The sequence below is a fragment of the Ranitomeya imitator genome, chromosome 4, assembly GCF_032444005.1.
Source record: "Ranitomeya imitator isolate aRanImi1 chromosome 4, aRanImi1.pri, whole genome shotgun sequence".
Taxonomy (NCBI): domain Eukaryota; kingdom Metazoa; phylum Chordata; class Amphibia; order Anura; family Dendrobatidae; genus Ranitomeya; species Ranitomeya imitator.
The window spans coordinates 429951186-429971051 of NC_091285.1; the positions used below are offsets into that span (position 1 = coordinate 429951186).

The 19866-nt window shown below is 43.1% G+C and overlaps 1 protein-coding gene across 2 annotated transcripts in view; it reads right to left on the bottom strand.

The window, feature by feature from the left end:
* The window catches only part of SCAPER (S-phase cyclin A associated protein in the ER), a 419051-nt gene that overhangs the window by 259485 nt on the left and 139700 nt on the right, over positions 1–19866 (bottom strand). For both annotated transcript variants that reach the window (XM_069765538.1, XM_069765539.1), the window contains exon 17: positions 9396–9477. In XM_069765538.1, coding sequence (XP_069621639.1) covers positions 9396–9477 — 82 coding nt within the window. The remainder of the gene's footprint in view (positions 1–9395; positions 9478–19866) is intronic.

The following is a 19866-nucleotide window of genomic DNA, read 5'->3' on the forward strand; positions in this document are numbered from 1 at the left end:
TGCATCTGATCACTCTTCATAATAATCTGCAGTTATTGCACACTGACACTGTAAAAACTGGAGCAGCAAACTTTGTGAAAACCATAATTTGTTTAAGTCTCAAAACATTTGGCCACAATTCTATATACAAACAGTTCTGAATCTCTATGGGTAGGCTAATCCCTGCCGATCGGCCAGTCCACTGTCTGACAATGATAGCCTCTATGCTGAATCGGGACCAACAACATAGGTATACATGTTTTCCTACAGCAGGAAATGTACTGGGGTCAATCATACAACACTTCTTCTGCCATCTCTAACCACGGAATTAAAGTAATAACTCCTCTCTAAAAACCAGACCCCCCCAGTGACCTTCACCAACAGCTAAATCATTATGATAAGAAAGGATTCCAAAAAGCCAATACCCTCCACAACTATGGACACACAGAGAGAATGGCTAGCCCAATGCTACAGCTTCCAGATTTATTACCCCAAGATAAAAACCTAGTATATCTACATGTATATGATTTTAATGGGAGTCTCATCACCAAAGTGCAAATTCAGCTAATTAAACATCCATATAGTGGTCTGAGACCCAATATAAATTAAATCAAAAAATACCTTTTAGTGGCATAGTTGCAGAAAAATTCACTTTTAATTGATATGCAAATGAAGGCACTTTGGTGCACCCTTAGCACGGCCAGTGTTTTGATGTTCAGTTACACATTCTGATTTGCACATCTCTTACCATTTTTGAGCTTGATTGACAGTGATCACTTTCTCACAGCGCTCCCTAAAATCAAAGCCCAGTGCCCACGTTACAGGACTGACACTGGAGGAGCCCAGCTGCGTGCTCACAGCCTAAGAGCGGGTGTGGAAACGCTCTGATCTCCGCAGGGCGTCAGCACCCGGTGTACCCTGGCAAGTGCCGGGGGCCCTGAGCAGGCGGAGGGGCTCACTCGCTGTCGAGGACACAGGCGCGCTATGGGGACCCGGTGCCTGTGCAATACTTACCTCTCCCTGCTCCACCACTGGGGTGTCTTCCGATTCCTCACCATGAACAGTCAGTGCAGAGAGCCGGAAGACTCAGACGCTGAGGAGTCCGAAGCAGAGCAGCGGCCAGCGAGGAGAGGTGAGGATTTCATTTTTTTTTTTTTTGGAGCAATATATTGGGCCCATTATACACTGGAGTATCATATATGGGGTCCATTATATATGGAGCATTATATGGGGCCTATTCTATATGGAACAATATATGGGGCTCAATAAACTGTATAGGACCCATCCTATACTGTATGAAGCATTATACAGTCATGGCCAAAAGTATTGACACCCCTGCAATTCTGTCAAATAATACTCATTTTCTTCCTGAAAATGATTGCAAACAAATTATTTGGTATTATTATCTTCATTTAATTTGTCTTAAATGAAAAAACACAAAAAAGAATGAAGCAAAAAGCAAAACATTGATCATTTCACACAAAATTCCAAAAATGGGCCAGACAAAAGTATTGGCACCCTCAGCCTAATACTCTGTATTTCTTACAATGCTCTGCTGGAATTTTAGACCATTCTTCTTTGGCAAACTGCTCCAGGTCCCTGATATTTGAAGGGTGCCTTCTCCAAACTGCCATTTTTAGATCTCTCCACAGGTGTTCTATGGGATTCAGGTCTGGACTCATTGCTGGCCACCTTAGAAGTCTCCAGTGCTTTCTCTCAAACCATTTTCTAGTGCTTTTTGAAGTGTGTTTTGGGTCATTGTCCTGCTGGAAGACCCATGACCTCTGAGGGAGACCCAGCTTTCTCACACTGGGCCCTACATTATGCTGCAAAATTTGTTGGTAGTCTTCAGACTTCATAATGCCATGCACACGGTCAAGCAGTCCAGTGCCAGAGGCAGCAAAGCAACTCCAAAACATCAGGGAACCTCCGCCATGTTTGACTGTAGGGACCGTGTTCTTTTCTTTGAATGCCTCTTTTTTCTCCTGTAAACTCTATGTTGATGCCTTTGCCCAAAAAGCTCTACTTTTGTCTCATCTGACCAGAGAACATTCTTCCAAAACCTTTTAGGCTTTTTCAGGTAAGTTTTGGCAAACTCCAGTCTGGCTTTTTTATATCTTGGGGTAAGAAGTGGGGTCTTCCTGGGTCTCCTACGATACAGTCCCTTTTCATTCAGACGCCGACGTAGAGTACAACCCTCGGACTGCAGGGCAGCTTGAACGTGTTTGGATGTTAGTCGAGGTTCTTTATCCAACATCCGCACAATCTCGCGTTGAAATCTCTTGTCAATTTTTCTTTTCCGTCCACATCTAGGGAGGTTAACAGCAGAGAAGAAGAAGAAAATATGCGGCACTCACCCCGGAATAACTGTGAAGATTGTGGTCTTTATTGGAGAAAAATGCAAGTTACATCCATCAGGACATCAGGTATATACGAGGGTGTGGTATAGGAGCTCCTATACCGCACCCTCGTATATACCTGATGTCCTGATGGATGTAACTTGCATTTTTCTCCAATAAAGACCACAATCTTCACAGTTATTCCGGGGTGAGTGCCGCATATTTTCTTCTTCTCTGCTGTTTATGGATTTTCTTGTTGGATATTTATGCAGAGCACCGGTTCCCTCAGTGATTGTGGCGCCTGAATACACAGCTGTCCGCTAATAGTCCTGACTGCTTGGAGACGCTCTACTCTAGTGCCGTTCTACTCTCTATATTTTTCTAGGGAGGTTAGCCACAGTGCCATGGGCTTTAAACTTCTTGATGACACGGCGCACGGTAGACACAGGAACATTCAGGTCTTTGGAGATGGACTTGTAGCCTTGAGATTGCTCATGCTTCCTCACAATTTGGTTTCTCAAGTCCTCAGACAGTTCTTTGGTCTTCTTTCTTTTCTCCATGCTCAATGTGGTACACACAAGGACACAGGACAGAGCTGGAGTCAACATTAATCCATGTCAACTGGCTGCAAGTGTGATTTAGTTATTGCCAACACCTGTTAGGTGCCACAGGTAAATTACAGGTGCTGTTAATTACACAAATTAGAGAAGCATCACATGATTTTTCGAACAGTACCAATACTTTTGTCCACCCCCTTTTTTATGTTTGGTGTGGAACTATATCCAATTTGGCTTTAGGACAATTCTTTTTGTGTTTTTTCATCTTAGACAAATTAAATGAAGATAATAATACCAAATAATTTGTGTTTGCAATCATTTTCAGGAAGAAAATGATTATTATCTGACAGAATTGCAGGGGTGTCAATACTTTTGGCCATGACTGTATGGGGCAATATATTTGGGATCCATCATATATTGGAGCATTATATGGAGCCCATTCTTTATGGAGCATTATATGGGGCCCATTATATACTGTATGGAACATTATATGGGACTCATTATGTATGGAGCAATATATGGGGCTCATTATATTGTATGCAGCAAAATATGGGGCTGATTATTCTTTATGGAGCATTATATGGGGCCCATTATATACTGTATGGAACATTATATGGGACTCATTATGTATGGAGCAATATATGGGGCTCATTATATTGTATGCAGCAAAATATGGGGCTGATTATTCTTTATGGAGCATTATATGGGGCCCATTATATACTGTATGGAACATTATATGGGACTCATTATGTATGGAGCAATATATGGGGCTCATTATATTGTATGCAGCAAAATATGGGGCTGATTATTCTTTATGGAGCATTATATGGGGCCCATTATATACTGTATGGAACATTATATGGGACTCATTATGTATGGAGCAATATATGGGGCTCATTATATTGTATGCAGCAAAATATGGGGCTGATTATTCTTTATGGAGCATTATATGGGGCCCATTATTCTGTATATAGTATTAATTGGGGCTCATTATACTGCATGGAGCATTATATGGGGCTCATTATACTGTATAGAGCAATATATGGGGCTCATTATACTGTATGGAGCAATATATGGGGCTCATTATTCTGTATGGAGCACTATGTGGTGCCCATATTACTGTATGGAGGAATATACTGTCTGATCTATTGTAGAATTTGCAATATATATCACTCATGTAATGCAAGAAGTGAAATCTTTGGCATTGTACTATACCTATATTTATCTGCTGTAGCAGTGCATCATGTATTGTGCTATGTGTTAAAGGGGCCCACTGAGACTCTTTCACCCGGGCCCACGAAAGCCTGGAGCCGGCCCTGAATCTACGGTTCTTCTTTTAAGCTGGGTGTAGTGAGTGACAGATACAGACTGGCAGGAGCCGGCGATCAAATCATCAGGTGAAGCTCTGATCTTCAGCTCCTGCCAATCTGTGGCTGCGGCTCACTGCACTCAGAGCTGGAGATTAGAGCGTGCCCATATCTACACTGGTTTCTTTGGCACTGAGAGGGTTAATTTGCCTAGCAGAGGTGGAGACAGAAAGCAGCTGTTATTGAACCATGGAGCCTTTTGGACCATTTCAATGAATACTTATTTCCCTACATGTTTAAATCACAGGCATGATCTGGTATATCATCGTTAATGTATTATCATTTTATAAATTGTGTCCATATAGTTATATATTCCTTCCTTTGGTATGTCTTTGCAATGTTTGTATGCTTTAAGTTGATGCTGAATATACTAATGTTCTAACGTGTGCCATTTTCACTAAGTGTCTCATGCCAGTGTGGGGTGCGTACAGTAAGTAGAAAGGTCTTTTTTGTGTAACATAATATGTATTGCTATTATTAATGCATTGGAAGGCTGGGGATCGCTGTTTTACTTCATGGGGAGTGCTAGGCTTCATCTCTTCCTACACCACAAAAATCTATGTTACTATTATGATTTCTATGGGGGCCAAGTCGCTTATATAGATATTTAAGTGGACAAATTTGCATACAGTAGGTTCTTATACATTTTCACAATGCTTCAGTTATGCCAGCTTATACTTGTGATATATTGTTTGCCATTAGAGAGCCAATAAATAAAGGCATTATGACACCGAGAGATAACTGGTTCACAAGAGCGCTCAATTACAAACACTGCTCTGTGCACATGGCAGCAGTCAGGTGACAGACGGGCAAATGCTCATTTTGTTATGAAGCCTAAAAATGCAATCACTGTCAGTAATATATCTCTCCGTGTAAACTGGGGGAATGCTGGCGATAAAATACAATCTAAATACGATAGGAATGATCACTCCTATGTACTGTAGTTTGTAATGGCCCACGTATAAGGGTCTTTAAATAAGTGCTGAGTAACTTGCTCTATCGCTCCTCTGTATTCGTTATGGGAGGAAATCTGCCAATATACAAGGACCCCAAAGCTGCATTTACACATACAAATGACCAATCTCTTTCCACTCAGATTAATAATAATCTAAATTGGTGCGAGTGAGTAGTGAGCGGATTTGATTAAGATCTATCGCAATAACTAGAAAACAGTTTGGAAGCGCTTAGAAATCTGTCTGCCAATCTCAACGATTTTACTGTGTAAACGGCATCTGAAAGATATCCGGAAGGTATTTTAGGATGATCATAAGATGAGAACTGGTCTAAATGGACAACTCAGACCAACTACAGAATCTATAACAGTCTGATCAGAAATCTGCGTGTAAACCTAATTTCCGTTACTGAAGCACCGTTGATGGCTGTCAGCTGACAGATAAGGTATCTTTCCAGTCTCCCAGCATACACAAATGTTTGGACCAACATTTATCTTTTCTAAATAAAGAGAGAAGAGCTTTTAATAAACACCTCTGCTGGCAGTCTACCTCCTGGGAGAACATACGGTTGTGGCCAAAAGTATTGACACCCCTGCAATTCTGTCAGATAATACTCAGTTTCTTCCTGAAAATGATTGCAATCACAAATTCTTTGGTATTATTATCTTCATTTAATTTGTCTTAAATGAAAAAACACAAAATAGAATGAAGCAAAAAGCAAAACATTGATCATTTCACACAAAACTCCAAAGATGGGCCAGACAAAAGTATTGGCACCCTCAGCCTAATACTTGGTTGCACAACCTTTAGCCAAAATAACTGCGACCAACCGCTTCCGGTAACCATCAATGAGTTTCTTACAATGCTCTGCTGGAGTTTTAGACCATTCTTCTTTGGCAAACTGATCCAGGTCCCTGATATTTGAAGGGTGCCTTCTCCAAACTGCCTTTTTTAGATCTCTCCACAGGTGTTCTATGGGATTCAGGTCTGGACTCATTGCTGGCCACCTTAGAAGTCTCCAGTGCTTTCTCTCAAACCATTTTCTAGTGCTTTTTGAAGTGTGTTTTTGGGTCATTGTCCTGCTGGAAGACCCATGACCTCTGAGGGAGACCCAGCTTTCTCACACTGGGCCCTACATTATGCTGCAAAATTTGTTGGTAGTCTTCAGACTTCATAAGCCATGTACACGGTCAAGCAGTCCAGTGTCAGATGCAGCAAAGCAACCCCAAAACATCAGGGAACGTCCTGTAGGGACCGTGTTCTTTTTCTTTGAATGCCTCTTTTTCTCCTGTAAACTCTATGTTGATGCCTTTGCCCAAAAAGCTCTACTTGTGTCTTATCTGACCAGAGAACATTCTTCCAAAACATTTTAGACTTTTTCGGGTAAGTTTTGACAAACTCCAGCCTGGCTTTTTTATGTCTCGGGGTAAGAAGTGGGGTCTTCCTGGGTCTCCTACCATACAGTCCCTTTTCATTCAGATGCCGACGGATAGTACGGGTTGACACTGTTGTACCCTCGGACTGCAGGGCAGCTTGAACTTTTTTGGATGTTAGTCGAGGTTCTTTATCCAACATCCGCACATTCTTGTGTTGAATTCTCTTGTCAATTTTTCTTTTCCGTCCACATCTAGGGAGGTTAGCCACAGTGCCATGGGCTTTAAACTTCTTGATGACACTGCGCACGGTAGACACAGGAACATTCAGGTCTTTGGAGATGGACTTGTAGCCTTGAGATTGCTCATGCTTCCTCACACTTTGGTTTCTCAAGTCCTTAGACAGTTCTTTGGTCTTTTCTCCATGCTCAATGTGGTACACACAAGGACACAGGACAGAGGTTGAGTCAACTTTAATCCATGTCAACTGGCTGCAAGTGTGATTTAGTTATTGCCAACACCTGTTAGGTGCCACAGGTAAGTTACAGGTGCTGTTAATTACAGAAATTAGAGAAGCATCACATGATTTTTCGAACGGTGCCAATACTTTTGCCAACCCCCTTTTTTATGTTTGGTGTGGAATTATATCCAATTTGGCTTTAGGACAATTCTTTTTGTGTTTTTTCATTTAAGACAAATTAAATGAAGATAATAATAACAAAGAATTTGTGTTTGCAATCATTTTCAGGAAGAAACTGAGTATTATCTGACAGAATTGCAGGGGTGTCAATACTTTTGGCCACAACTGTAAGGACATCGGTTATTGGGGAACACTTGGGAGCCCCCACAAGGCAGATGGGCTCTGACCACTGTAATGTGTCAACTTGTGCGTAAATAGGGAACTGATCTGATGGAAATCTATCACATCTGCCACAAACTTTTGCTCATGCTCACAGATCTGTCCGCCAATCACAATGGTGGTGATGACTATACAGAAGCGCAGAACGAGGCCTCGCTAATTATCTGTGGATCTGAACAATCATCTGGGGCCAATATCATCATCTGCACAATCAGGCTGAGCGCCCAGGAATCGGAGTGTGGAAATCCAGCTCCCAGGTAAGTGTCCTGTTAGCAGATAATTCACACCAGAGACATGTGTGTCATGTGTCAGATTTAGTTGTTTTTCCTTCTCCCTTTTTCTTACATATTTTGCTTTTACAATGTATTATTATTTACATTACTTGAGTTGAATGTGCAGTATGAAGATTGATGCCGTATAGCAAGGCTTTTCTGTAGCAGATTCAAAGGTTAGCCTATATTTTTCCCATTCAATTTCTTGTGTTTTGTTCCTTAAAGGGGTGTGCTCCTCTGTCTTCAGGTTTCCCGCTCCCAGTGCACTCCTGAAGAGTGACGGCTCAGATGGGCGGCATGCTCACGCCACCGGTATGAACTGAGCGGTCTCTCATGCCGCTAGTGAAGGCAGCATTGCCTCTTCAGCTTGGGAGAAATGAAGGGGAATGGAGACTGGCAGCACTCAGCCATCCGGCTAGCTTCAGAGCAGTGCCTGGAAGCCAGCTCTAGGTGGCTGGTAACCTTGGCAATGAGCAGTAAACTAGAGAATTAAAAATCCCTCTGTTCTTGAGACAAGAGTGGATTTTTAATAGGAAGTAAATAGCAACGCTGATAGTTTTACAAACACAAAGGAATTTTCAGGTTTCAGAAAGTTTTTTTCTTTTATTCTGATTTCTCACCTTCCCCTGGTCCAGCACTGAGTCCTTGTCTGTTATTGTGTGGAGCGCTGCGGCTGATAATTCAGCTTATCGATTTTGCCTGAGTTGAGGCATGAGCAACTCATTGATTAGCTGCAGCGCTGCTGACATGCAATCAGCACTGCAGACAATAACAAACACCCAGGAGCAGCGGCATAGACTCAATGCTGGACTCAGAGAGGGTGAGTAAAACGCATTTTTTTCGTTTTTTTTTTTTACAAACTGCATAAGGGTGAGGTCTGTTACACAACTCCTTTGATGAACAGGAGACAACCCCTTAATAATTGGATCATACAGCTGTTTCCAGCAACTACATGAGCATACACTAGGTGATGACACATTTACCAATTAGGATTTCTAGATAAACCCCCCATCTAGATACAATGAAAATCATCGCTATCACTATCTTCTAGCAGTGAGATATACGAGCTCTGCCTGCTCCGCCAGAAAACCCAGGAGCAGTAGGAATGAGCTTCCCAACAGACAGGCTGCCTCCATGCCATCCCGCTGCCGCTAATCACATCCAGAATGCTCTTCTGATGGCATAAAGAGGGCTTGTGGCTCACAGGAGTGAGGATATTAGAGAGGTCATGCGCTAATCTGCAGCCTAACAATGCTAATTGGCTCCAAAGCCAGGATGCGGTGAAGCAGTAACACAGGAGTCTGCTGGAGAGCGCTCTGCTCACAGACACACACAGATAACATCTAGAGGGAGAGACTGGCCGCAGGGCACGGGGTGCTGCCTGAAAGCTTCACGTCTCGGGGGGTGGTTTACTCCCATAGACTAAAGGACATGTCCTGTCCTCCCTTCACAAACTAGGTGGGCTACAGGCAGCTTATCTGCTCCCAATATCTAGCTTTTAAGGCTCCAAAATTAGGTAAGGGAATGCTTTGAATGATCCATCCTGCCACAACATATACAAAAAAAAAAGAAAGAACCCCAGGCCTTAATTTCTGACTAAATCGAAAACATAGGTAGCTTAATTGAACTCCAACTACCCCGCCACACGGGCTATCATTATGGCGTTCTAGCAGGTCCTTAGATTCTTATTACCGACCTTGAGCTGGATCTTCTTTTGTAGCTCCTCCATAGCCTCTTGCTGCGCTGCGGTCAGAGCGGCCAACCGTTCTTCCCTGTCCCTTTAATTAAGATATGACATTGATAAGTGATTAATGAACGCAAAACGACAGGACTGAATAAAAGGTGATACAGCAAAGGACGGGACAGGACGTGATGAGGAGCAAAGATTGGATTGGCATTCTGGTCTATGAATTATGAGCTTTCAATGTGAGTTATGAGGTTTTAAAGATGGGTCATGTCAGTAATTAAACGGATTGGCAAAATAGTATTAGAAATGAGACATAATGGCTCTCCAGTATGATAGGGGTGGAACAAAATGCCTCTCTGCAATGTGTACTAATGGCTTGTATATGTACATGGTCCCTACACAGACAAGGGAATGGGGCATTATTTATTATCATATGTATATAGCAGTATATCATATTTGTGTAGTTACTAAGAGTAACCCAAAAATCCTATATGAAATGATGTCGGGCAATGGGGTCACAACACAGATTCACCTCCAACAACAAAACGACACGATTTTTACATATGCCAATGGTCAACTTGAGCAGGGAAAAAAAAGTTGAAAAGTAGTTCTAAGTTTCAGGCTGTAATATCCATCATTTCATTCATTCTCAGACCCCCGGATGTGCAGTTTGCAGCCAGTTCCTAGTTTCAAACGTGACCCCCTAGACATATCTAAGCCCCTATAGGGGAGATCGTCAATGGCTGACTCAAGACTATTATTCTTTACTGGAAAAAAAAAAAACGAAAACGGAACATATGCAAAATTGATCCTATCTTTCTGTATTTATAATAATAATAATAATAATTTTTATTTATATAGCGCCAACATATTCCGCAGCACTTTACATTTATAGAGGGGACTTGTACAGACAATAGACATTACAGCATAACAGAAATACAGTTCAAAACAGATACCAGGAGGAATGAGGGCCCTGCTCGCAAGCTTACAGACTATGAGGAAAAGAGGAGATACGAGAGGTGGATGGTAACAATTGCTTTAGTTATTCGGACCGGCCATAGTGTAAGGCTCGGGTGTTCATGTAAAGCTGCATGAACCAGTTAATTGCCTAAGTATGTAGCAGTTTATATATTTTTAAATCAGATTCTTTTTATTAAACATTTTTTCAAATAATTACAAACACGTGGAACATCTCCCCTAGTGTATCACATACAAAACAGAAAAGGTACCAACACCCCCCTTCCAAAACACAAGTCCTGGGACTGTTTTTTATACAGATTAAAGAGTATCTTCCGTATACCATAGGATGCAATTTCAATATATGCAAATAAGACAAAGAGTAGTTCCTCGGGATCCTATATTGCCGGATAATAAGAATAAAACTATTCTATAAAATTTGGGAGAATCACAAAAAGAAGCCTCTAAAAAGTTGTGTAGGATTCCATGTACAGAAAACTAAATGACAATACAATGCATGTATCAGCACTAGAGAGTATGAATCCTGCAGGGAAAGACTTATGGTACACATACAAGCAACTGGCCTAATGCTCTGCAAAGCACCCTAATAAGCGGGCTCTACCAGACACCTGATACTGGAGACAGTCCGGACCGTGCCAGAAAAAAAATCAAAGCTGCAAAATAATAGAATATTTATATAGACACTAAGGCTGTGAAACGCCGACGCATGTTTTGCCTAACGGAATCACAGAGTGATATGTTGTAAATGGTATCTGACCTGCAGACAGGATGCTATAGAGCTGGAGCGGAGCAGATCTGTGGGAAAAGGTTCAGTAAAACTTGCATTTTATTCACTGAAATCCCTGGTGTATGTGTGCATGAGTCCAGTGGGCGGTCCTACAGTGACTGACAGTCTGCCCTGTATGACTGAGCCAGTTGATGGACAGGTCTCTGTGTGTACATAGGCTAAATGGGCTGGGGTCGGGATATGTGGCTACAATCGCACCGGTGGGCTCGTACTCATGCTGCCTAGGGCTCACTCAGCACGAATCTTATAACAGGTTCCCTTTAAGGAAGACATTACAAAGTTGCGTCAGTTTGCACAGTGCAAGCAAACAAACAAAAAATGCAAGGATATTTGTAGGCTTTATGCTTAATTAGCTTAGGAACTACCAGCCATTACCCAATGTTTGTATTTCAAGCATGTATCATAGCCCGGTCCGTTGGAGGGTTCATCTTCCCAAGTCAGGTTACTGCAGCGTTTTATATAAAGACCGTACTTGCCACAATACAAATCATCAGCGCACGGTACTGACAGATAATGAATGAACTCTGGAAGACAATATTGTCTGCATGCAATATCTAAGCATTTATAGGAAATGGTGTTCACCGCTGTATCACGATATTATGCACAGGGATCAGTCACAACGTAGCAAACTATAAATCTCACATGGCCGCCCCGCTACAGCTGGAGCTGGACTGGTCACGTTCACCTCAATGCTATGTCTTTGTGAAACATCAGCATCAATACTGCTGTAAGGATCCTCGTGGGACGGATTGCCATGCGAGCAAGCATAGGACTGAGGATCTCAGTAATATATGGGGGCCATAATACAAGGGGGAAACAGCAAGCAAATGGGAGCAACAGGAGGCATCAGAACTAGGAACATAGATGAAAATATTGAAGACATGTAACCCTACAACTGTATTTATTCCCCAAAACACAATGGTATAATACTGGGCAAATACAAGTTAGTTAGATCTTGTGACTAGGAACTTTCTGGTGGCTCTTAGGCACTTTGGTAATTTTCTTTAATTTTTTTTTATTTTCTTTAACCCCTTCATGACCCCAGCTTTTCTTGGTTTTGCGTTTTAGTTTTTCGCTCCCCTCCTTCCCAGAGCCATAACTTTTTTTATTTTTCCGTCAATATTGCCATGTGAGGGCTTATTTTTCGTGGGACAAGTTGTACTGTTGAACGACATCATTTTCACAATGGTAAAAGGAGAAAATGGACCCCAAAATTTGTTGTGCAATTTCTCCTGTACCTCAATACCTTATTTGTGGGGGAAATCTACTGTTTGGGTGCACGGCAGGGCTCGGAAGAGAAAGAGCGCCGTTTGACTTTTTGAATGTAAAATTTGCCGAAATAATTAGCGGTTGCCATGTCGCATTTGGAGAGCTCGTGATGTGCCTTAAACAGTGGAAACCCCCAACAAGTGACCCCATTTTGGAAACTACACCCCTTAAGAATTTTAGTGTTGAGCATGAGTGCTCGCTACTTCAGCTTGTATCGGGTGCTCGGATATGCACCAAATATCGCCGGCGCTCGAGTGACATGCTCAAGACACTCCATGTTCTGCTGCTGCTAAAACACCCCCCAAAAAAATGCGGGGATCTGCGATGCAAACTCACATAGCGAGCACTTGCGCTCAACACTAGCCATCATATCGTAATTTTTTTTCTTTTACTTTAGAAAAGAAAAAAAAACAACAACCGTAACCCCAAACCTAACAACCTGAACCACACAGAATGGAAAAACATGTTTGTTAGTTTTTAATTTTATCATTTTTATCTAACTAAGGGGTTAAAAAAGGGGGGGGGGGGGTTTGATTTACTATTTTTTTTTTGCAATTGATCCCTGTGATAGTGTCTATCAGTGATCAAAAGGAACCAATAGGAAAAATTCCCTATTGTTGCCGGGTACCGCCAGGCAGATCTTGGTGGGCGTACTGTGCATGCGCTCGCCATTTTTTAAAATTTTTTTTAAGGAAGAGGACACGGAGGGCCAGGGGACAGATCAGGAGGGCCCAAGGATGGCAGAGATATCAGGGGGCATTATTTCTCTCTCCTCTTACATGCATAAGGCTGGGTTCACATTACGTTTTGGCAGTCAGTTAGACGGACTACGTTACACCGCGGCATAACACTGTTTAACGCAGTCGTTAAATCCGCCATTAAGCCCTATGTCAGACACATCACTAGCACACGTCCACAATGGGCGTGCGCTAGCGATGTGCTGTCATTAAGTGACGGACCCTGGGACGCGGGCTGCAGCGTTTCCGGGTCCGTCACTGCTAGCGCAGATAGAGCATCAGCTAGCTCTATCTGCGCTAGCATGTCGGCACTTGCGTTAACGCAGCCTGTTTAATGCATGTGTTGAACGGGCTGCTTTAACGCAATGTGAACATGTCGGAAGAGATTGAAATCATTGTAACGGCGGGCTCACCTTTTTTTTTTGTGATCAGGGACCAGAAAATTCGGCTTTGATCATGTTCTCCAGGGTCTCCGCTACTCACGGTAGCCGAAACCCTGGAGATTTTCAGACTCTGGGGGTGCTACAGCCTGTTTTAAAACAGCAATGAGAGAATAAGTACCCTTAGCAGCTGCCGATTTTAACGCGTATTGGCGGTCATTAAGGGGTTAAACAGCTTACACAAGTACAAGCCCCTATAAAAATCATACCTGTTGCATATATTTTGTTTAATTGCCAGAAAAACAACCTAGGTTTAATTTGAATGCAAATGAGGGGCCTTAGGCGCACCATTACTCCTTATCAATTTGCATTTTGAACAGTGTCATATCTTGACTGACCGCACTCAATCGATCACTGCCTGAACTCAATGAGCGGCTCTGCTCCTCCTCAGTGACGCCGCCGGAGCTTTCGTCGCTGGCTTCTGTGTGTGCCCACTGCTTGGTATTGCATTGCAGACATGAGCCGGAGATAAGAGCGCACGCTGAGGGCTCACTCACACCAGCGTATAAATCGGATGAGTGCAGTGCAAGAAAACATCGCCTTGCACTCTGACCATTGTTATTCAATAAGTCACTGCTCAGCTGCGAGTTTTTCCTCAGCTTGAATCATGCTGAGAAAAAATTTGCTTCATGCTGCGAGTGGATGCAAGAATCGGATCGCACTCGCCAGTGCAAGTCAATGGGTGCGAGGGGAAAAAAAAATCATCGCATGGCACATGGGCTATGCGAGTGCAGTGTGGTGTGGTTTTTGCGCACACATGTCAACAGGAAACCCGACATTCTATCAATTCTGGCACTTTGCCTCGGCTGTCCCTATTTGCTAGGTGCGGTGGCAATCGAGGTAATGGCCTATGGGGTTGTCGTCAGCTTTCTAATGTCTGCCTGCATCAAGCCCAGTAATTAGTAATGGAGTGCATCTATCAGACACTGCCATTGCTAACCCAGTAATCAAAAATAAAAACACACAGAAAAAAGCTTATTTTTAAAAATCTCACACCTCGATCACCAATTTAATACAAAAAAAAACAAGAAACAAACATGAACATCCGACGTAGTCCACAAATCCAAAAATGGTAACCTGAAAAACATAAAAAGAGAGGTAAAGAAATAAAAACAAGAAACACTCCCTCATTCACCAATTAAGTATTTTAAAAAAATCCCCGCAGCTCTGACATATTCCATCCAGAGGACGTCAGTAACTCCGTACCGTCCTCAGGCGTGAGACATGGCCGAGAGTAACCCGTTTTCAGAACGATGCTCCATAGGTTGCAGCATAGAATGCTGGACGTCGTGGGATCCGGATGGAATATGTCACAGCTGCGGGGATTTTTGTTTAACACTAAATTGGTGAATGAGGAAGTGTTTCTAGTTTTTATTTATTTCTTTACCTCTCTTTTTATGTCTTTCAGGTTCCCATTTTTGGACTACTTCGGATCTTCAAAAATCGGTGAACGATGTATGGGGAGTATTTTCGAAAATAACATTTGCGTGTGTGGATTTTTTTTTCTTTATTTAACTTACTGGGTTAGTAATGGGGTCTCTGGATAGATGCCTCTCCGTTACTAACCCCTGGGCTTGATGCCAGCTGATATTACAAGGCTGATATCAACCCAATAAACAAGGGGTGGGCAATTAATTTTCCCGATGAGCCACATGGGAGGCTGTGACTGTTGTGGAGGGCCGAACCAATAGGCTGAAATTAATTCTGCTCAGTATTAACACATTATAATTAGTTTCTGTTAATATTAATTGTATCACTTAATGTGGAGCAGAATTAAGTATGCGGACATCCTCCTATATACCATGAGCCTGCACACAGCCCCTTCTATACTGTATATCGTATAAGCACACACACAGCCTGCCATATACAGCATGAGAGCCTCATAGCCTCCCCATGTCCAGCATAAGACCCCCCGTAAGCCTCTCCATGTCCAGCATGAGAACTCCATAGCCTCCTACCATCCAGCATGAGACCTCCATATACTCCCATATCCAGCATGAGAGCCCTATAGCCTCCACTCATCCAGCATGAGGCCCCACAGCCTTCCCATGTCCAGTATGGGAGCCCCAAAGTCTCTCAATGTCCAGCATGAGATCACCTGTAAGCCTCCCCATGTCCAGAATGTGAGCCCCACAGCCTCTTCATGTAAAGCATGAGACCCCTATATCTTCCCATGTGCAGCATGAGAACCCTTAGCCTCTCCATGTCCAGCCTGAGACCCCCATAGAATCCTCTCATCCAGCATGAAACCCCCATATATTCCCATGTCCAGCATGAGAGCCCCATAGCCTCCCTATGTCCAGCATGAGACCCTCCATATCCTCCCAAGTGCAGCATGAGAACCCCATAGCCTCCTTTCATTGAGCATGAGCACCCCATAGCCTCTTCATGTCAGGCATGAGACCCCATGTCCAGCATGAGACCCCCATAGCCTCCTTTCATGCAGCATTAGATCCCCACAGCCTCCCAATGTCCAGCATGAGAGCCTCATAGCCTCCCCATGTCCAGCAAAAGAACCCTATAGCCTCCTCTCGTCCAGCATGAGGCCACACAGCCTTCCCAAGTCCAGCATGAGAGCTCCTTAGCCTCTCTATGTCCAGGATGAAAGCCCCAAAGTCTCTCAATGTCCAGCATGAGATCACCTGTAAGCCTCCCCTATGTCCAGAATGAGAGCCCCATATCTTCTCAACCAGCATGACACCCCATGTCCAGCATGAAAACCCCATAGCCTCCCCATGTTCAGCATGAGACCCCCACAAGCCTCCCCATGTTCAACAGTAGAGGCCCATAGCCTCCCCATGCCCATAATAAGACCCCCCATAGTCTCCTCTCATCCAGCATGAGACCCCATAGCCTCCATATGTCCAGCACGAGAGCCCCAAGTATGATCTTAAAAGGGGTTTAGTCCCCTACATAGCATTTTGTGCAGTGGCATACTTCCTTCAATATTTATAAAAGTTTTAGTTTCCTGGCTACAAAATAGTAACAAAAACTTACAAATGTACAGAGATTTCTACAGCAATTTGCCCATCATTGTGTGTCCAACATGGGTGAGAACATACAATTCCATGAGGACTGCTATCAGAGGTGCTCATTGGACATTTACCAAGCCAGACATGTCAGAATACTGGTGTAATTTATCCCCAAAAATGTCTTTCATGACTTGTGCAATATTTACTATGTGTTTTAGAGACATTTTATGACTTTTCCGATGGGGTGTGGCCATCTATGCAACACAGTATGACAAAATTGTTGCGCATGTCTCTGGCACAAAGTAAGCCATTTAACAGGCGGTGTAAACAGACTATACAGCTTTAAATGAGTTCATTAAACATGAGACACTCTTTAATGGTGACACAATTAATAGTATTTAGTCTATGCTTGCACCAAGAGTGAGACAGTTTTGATAAATCTGCCCCAACGTGATGTTCGTTTTTCTGTTCCATACAGGGAAAAGCTCTTAGTGTATATGTTACACACAGATTCATGTCATGTAACAAATGCCTGTGATGGATTCCATACTGTGACATCCAAAATCTATAGGCTGCCATGCTAAAATAAAAAGTACACTGTGCGTTTTTACTGGACTCATGGGACGGAATAGTAGAACTACTCTGATATTCCATTTCTGCAATCTACCAGGACACTAATTTGGAGCTCTATGCACAAAGTATTTCAGGAGCTTTCTTCGTGTGCAAACAAAAAGCGCGATGTGAACAGACAACAAAGCAGTAATGCTGATTACTTTGGCGCCATGCTGTCAAAATATCTACATGGACTTTATGAAAGTTGCTACAATGAGACAACAAATATAACAGATAGTGAATAAAACCTACTCTAAAGAACTAGAGTGTCTTTCTGCTGAAAGTGATATTTTCTTGCAAAAAAACATACAGTGCCTTAAAGTCTCCATACCCCGTGAACTTTTCCACATTTTTCCACGTTACACTAAAACTTAAGTGTATTTTATTGTGATTTTATGTTATATACCAACACTAAGCAGCAAGTGTTTATGAAGTATAAGGCTATGTGCACACATAGGAAGGGTCCTCTGCGGGTTCTTCCGCAGCGGATTTGATAAATCTGCAGGGCAAACCCGCTGCGGTTATCCCTGCAGATTTATCACGGTTTGTCTTGCGGTTTCCGCTGCGGGTTTTACTCCTGCACTTGTTTTACTATTGATGCTGCATGTGCAGCATCAATAGTAATGTTAAAAATAATTAAAAAAAATGGTTATACTCACCCTCTGACGTTCCGATCTCCTCAGGGCTGCACACGGTGGTCCGGTTCCAAAGATGCTGTGCGAGACGGACCTTCGTGACGTCACGGTCATGTGACCACGACGTCACCACAGGCCCTGCTCGCATAGCAAACCTGAGACCGGACTGCCGCGTGCAGCGCTGAGAGGTGAGTATATAATTATTTTTTATTTTATTTTTTTTTTTTTTTTAACACAAATATGGTTCCCAGGGCCTGGAGGAGAGTCTCCTCTCCTCCACCCCGGGTAGCATCTGCACATTATCCGCTTACTTCCCGCATGGTGGGCATAGCCCCATGCGGGAAGTAAGCGGATCAATGCATTCCTATGTGTGCAGAAGTGACATGCTGCGGATTGTAAACCACTGCATTCCTGTGCGTTTTTTTCTGCAGCATGTGCACAGCGTTTTACGGTTTTCCATAGGTTTACACTGAACTGTAAACTCATGGGAAACTGCTGCGGATCCACAGCTGCAGAAACGCTGTGGATCCACAGCAAAATTCACAACGTGTGCACATACCCTTAAGGAAATGATACATGGTTTCTAAATATTTTAAAAATACAAATTCAGCCTCCTTGTAGTGTGATACCACTAAATAAAATCCAGAGTTGCCTCCAGAAGTCACATAATCAGTAAATTGAATCTACCTGTGTGTAATTTATTCTCAGTATAACTACAGCTGTTCTGTAAAGGCCTCAGAGGTTTGTTTGAGAACATTAGGGATCAAACAGCATCATGAAAACCAAGGAATACACAAGACAGGTCAGAGATAAAGCCGAGAAAAGTACAGCAGGGTTAGATTTATAAAAAAATAAAATAAAATAAAAAAGACGGCTAAACTTCTGAACATTTCAGGGACCACTGTTCAATCAATCAGCCAAAAATAGGAGTTTGGCACAACTACAAATCTACCAAGACATGGACGTCCACCTAAACCGGCATCCAAAGCAAGGAGAGCATGAATTATAAGAGCAGAAAAGAGGCCCATAGTCACTCTGGAGGAGCTGCAGAAATCCACAGATCAGGTGGAAGACCCTGTCCACAGGACAACTACTTGTATGCTCCACAATTCTGGCCTTTATGGAAGAGTGGTAAGAAGAAAGACATTTTTGACAGCATGTCACAAAAAGTCCCATTTGCAGTTTGCAAAAAGCCATGTAAGGCTACTTTTACACTGGCGTTTTTTTTTTAATACGTTGCAATCCATCGTTTAGGGGAAAAAACGCATCCTGCAAAGTTGTTTGCAGGATGCGTTTTTGCCCCATAGAGTAACATTACCGACGCATTGCGACGTATTGACACACGTTGCAACCGTCGTGCCGTGTTGTGGCGGACCGCCGGGAGCAAAAAACATTAAATGTAACGTTTTTTGCTGCCGACGGACCGCTTTTTCCGACCGCGCATGCGCGGCCGGAACTCCGCCCCCACCTCCCCGCACCTCACAACGGGGCAGCGGATGCGCCGGAGAAATGCATCCGCTGCACCCGTTGTGCGGCGCATCAAACGCTAGCGTCGGAATCTCGGCCCGACACACTGCGACGGGCCGAATCTGACGCTAGTGTGAAAGTAGCCTAAGGGACACAGTTAACATGTGGAAGAATTTGATCTGGTCAAATGAGATCAAAGGAGAACTTTTTAAGCTAAATGCATAATGCCATATGTGGCAGAAAACGAACACTGCACATCACCCTGAAAACACCATCCCCATCATCAAACATGGTGGTGGCAGCATCATGCTGTGGGGATATTTTTCTTCAGCACAGACAGAACAGCTGTTGAGAGTTGATGGAAGATGGGTGGAGCTAAATATGGGGCAACCTTGGAGGAAAACTTGTTAGAGGCTGCCAAAGACTTGAGACTGGGACGTAAGGTCACCTTTCAGCAGGACATCGACTCTAAACATACTGCCAGAGCTACAATGGAATGGTTTAGATCAAGTCATAATCATGTACTTGAATGACTCAGTCAAAGTCCAGACCTAAATCCCCTTGACTTGAAAATTGCTGTTCA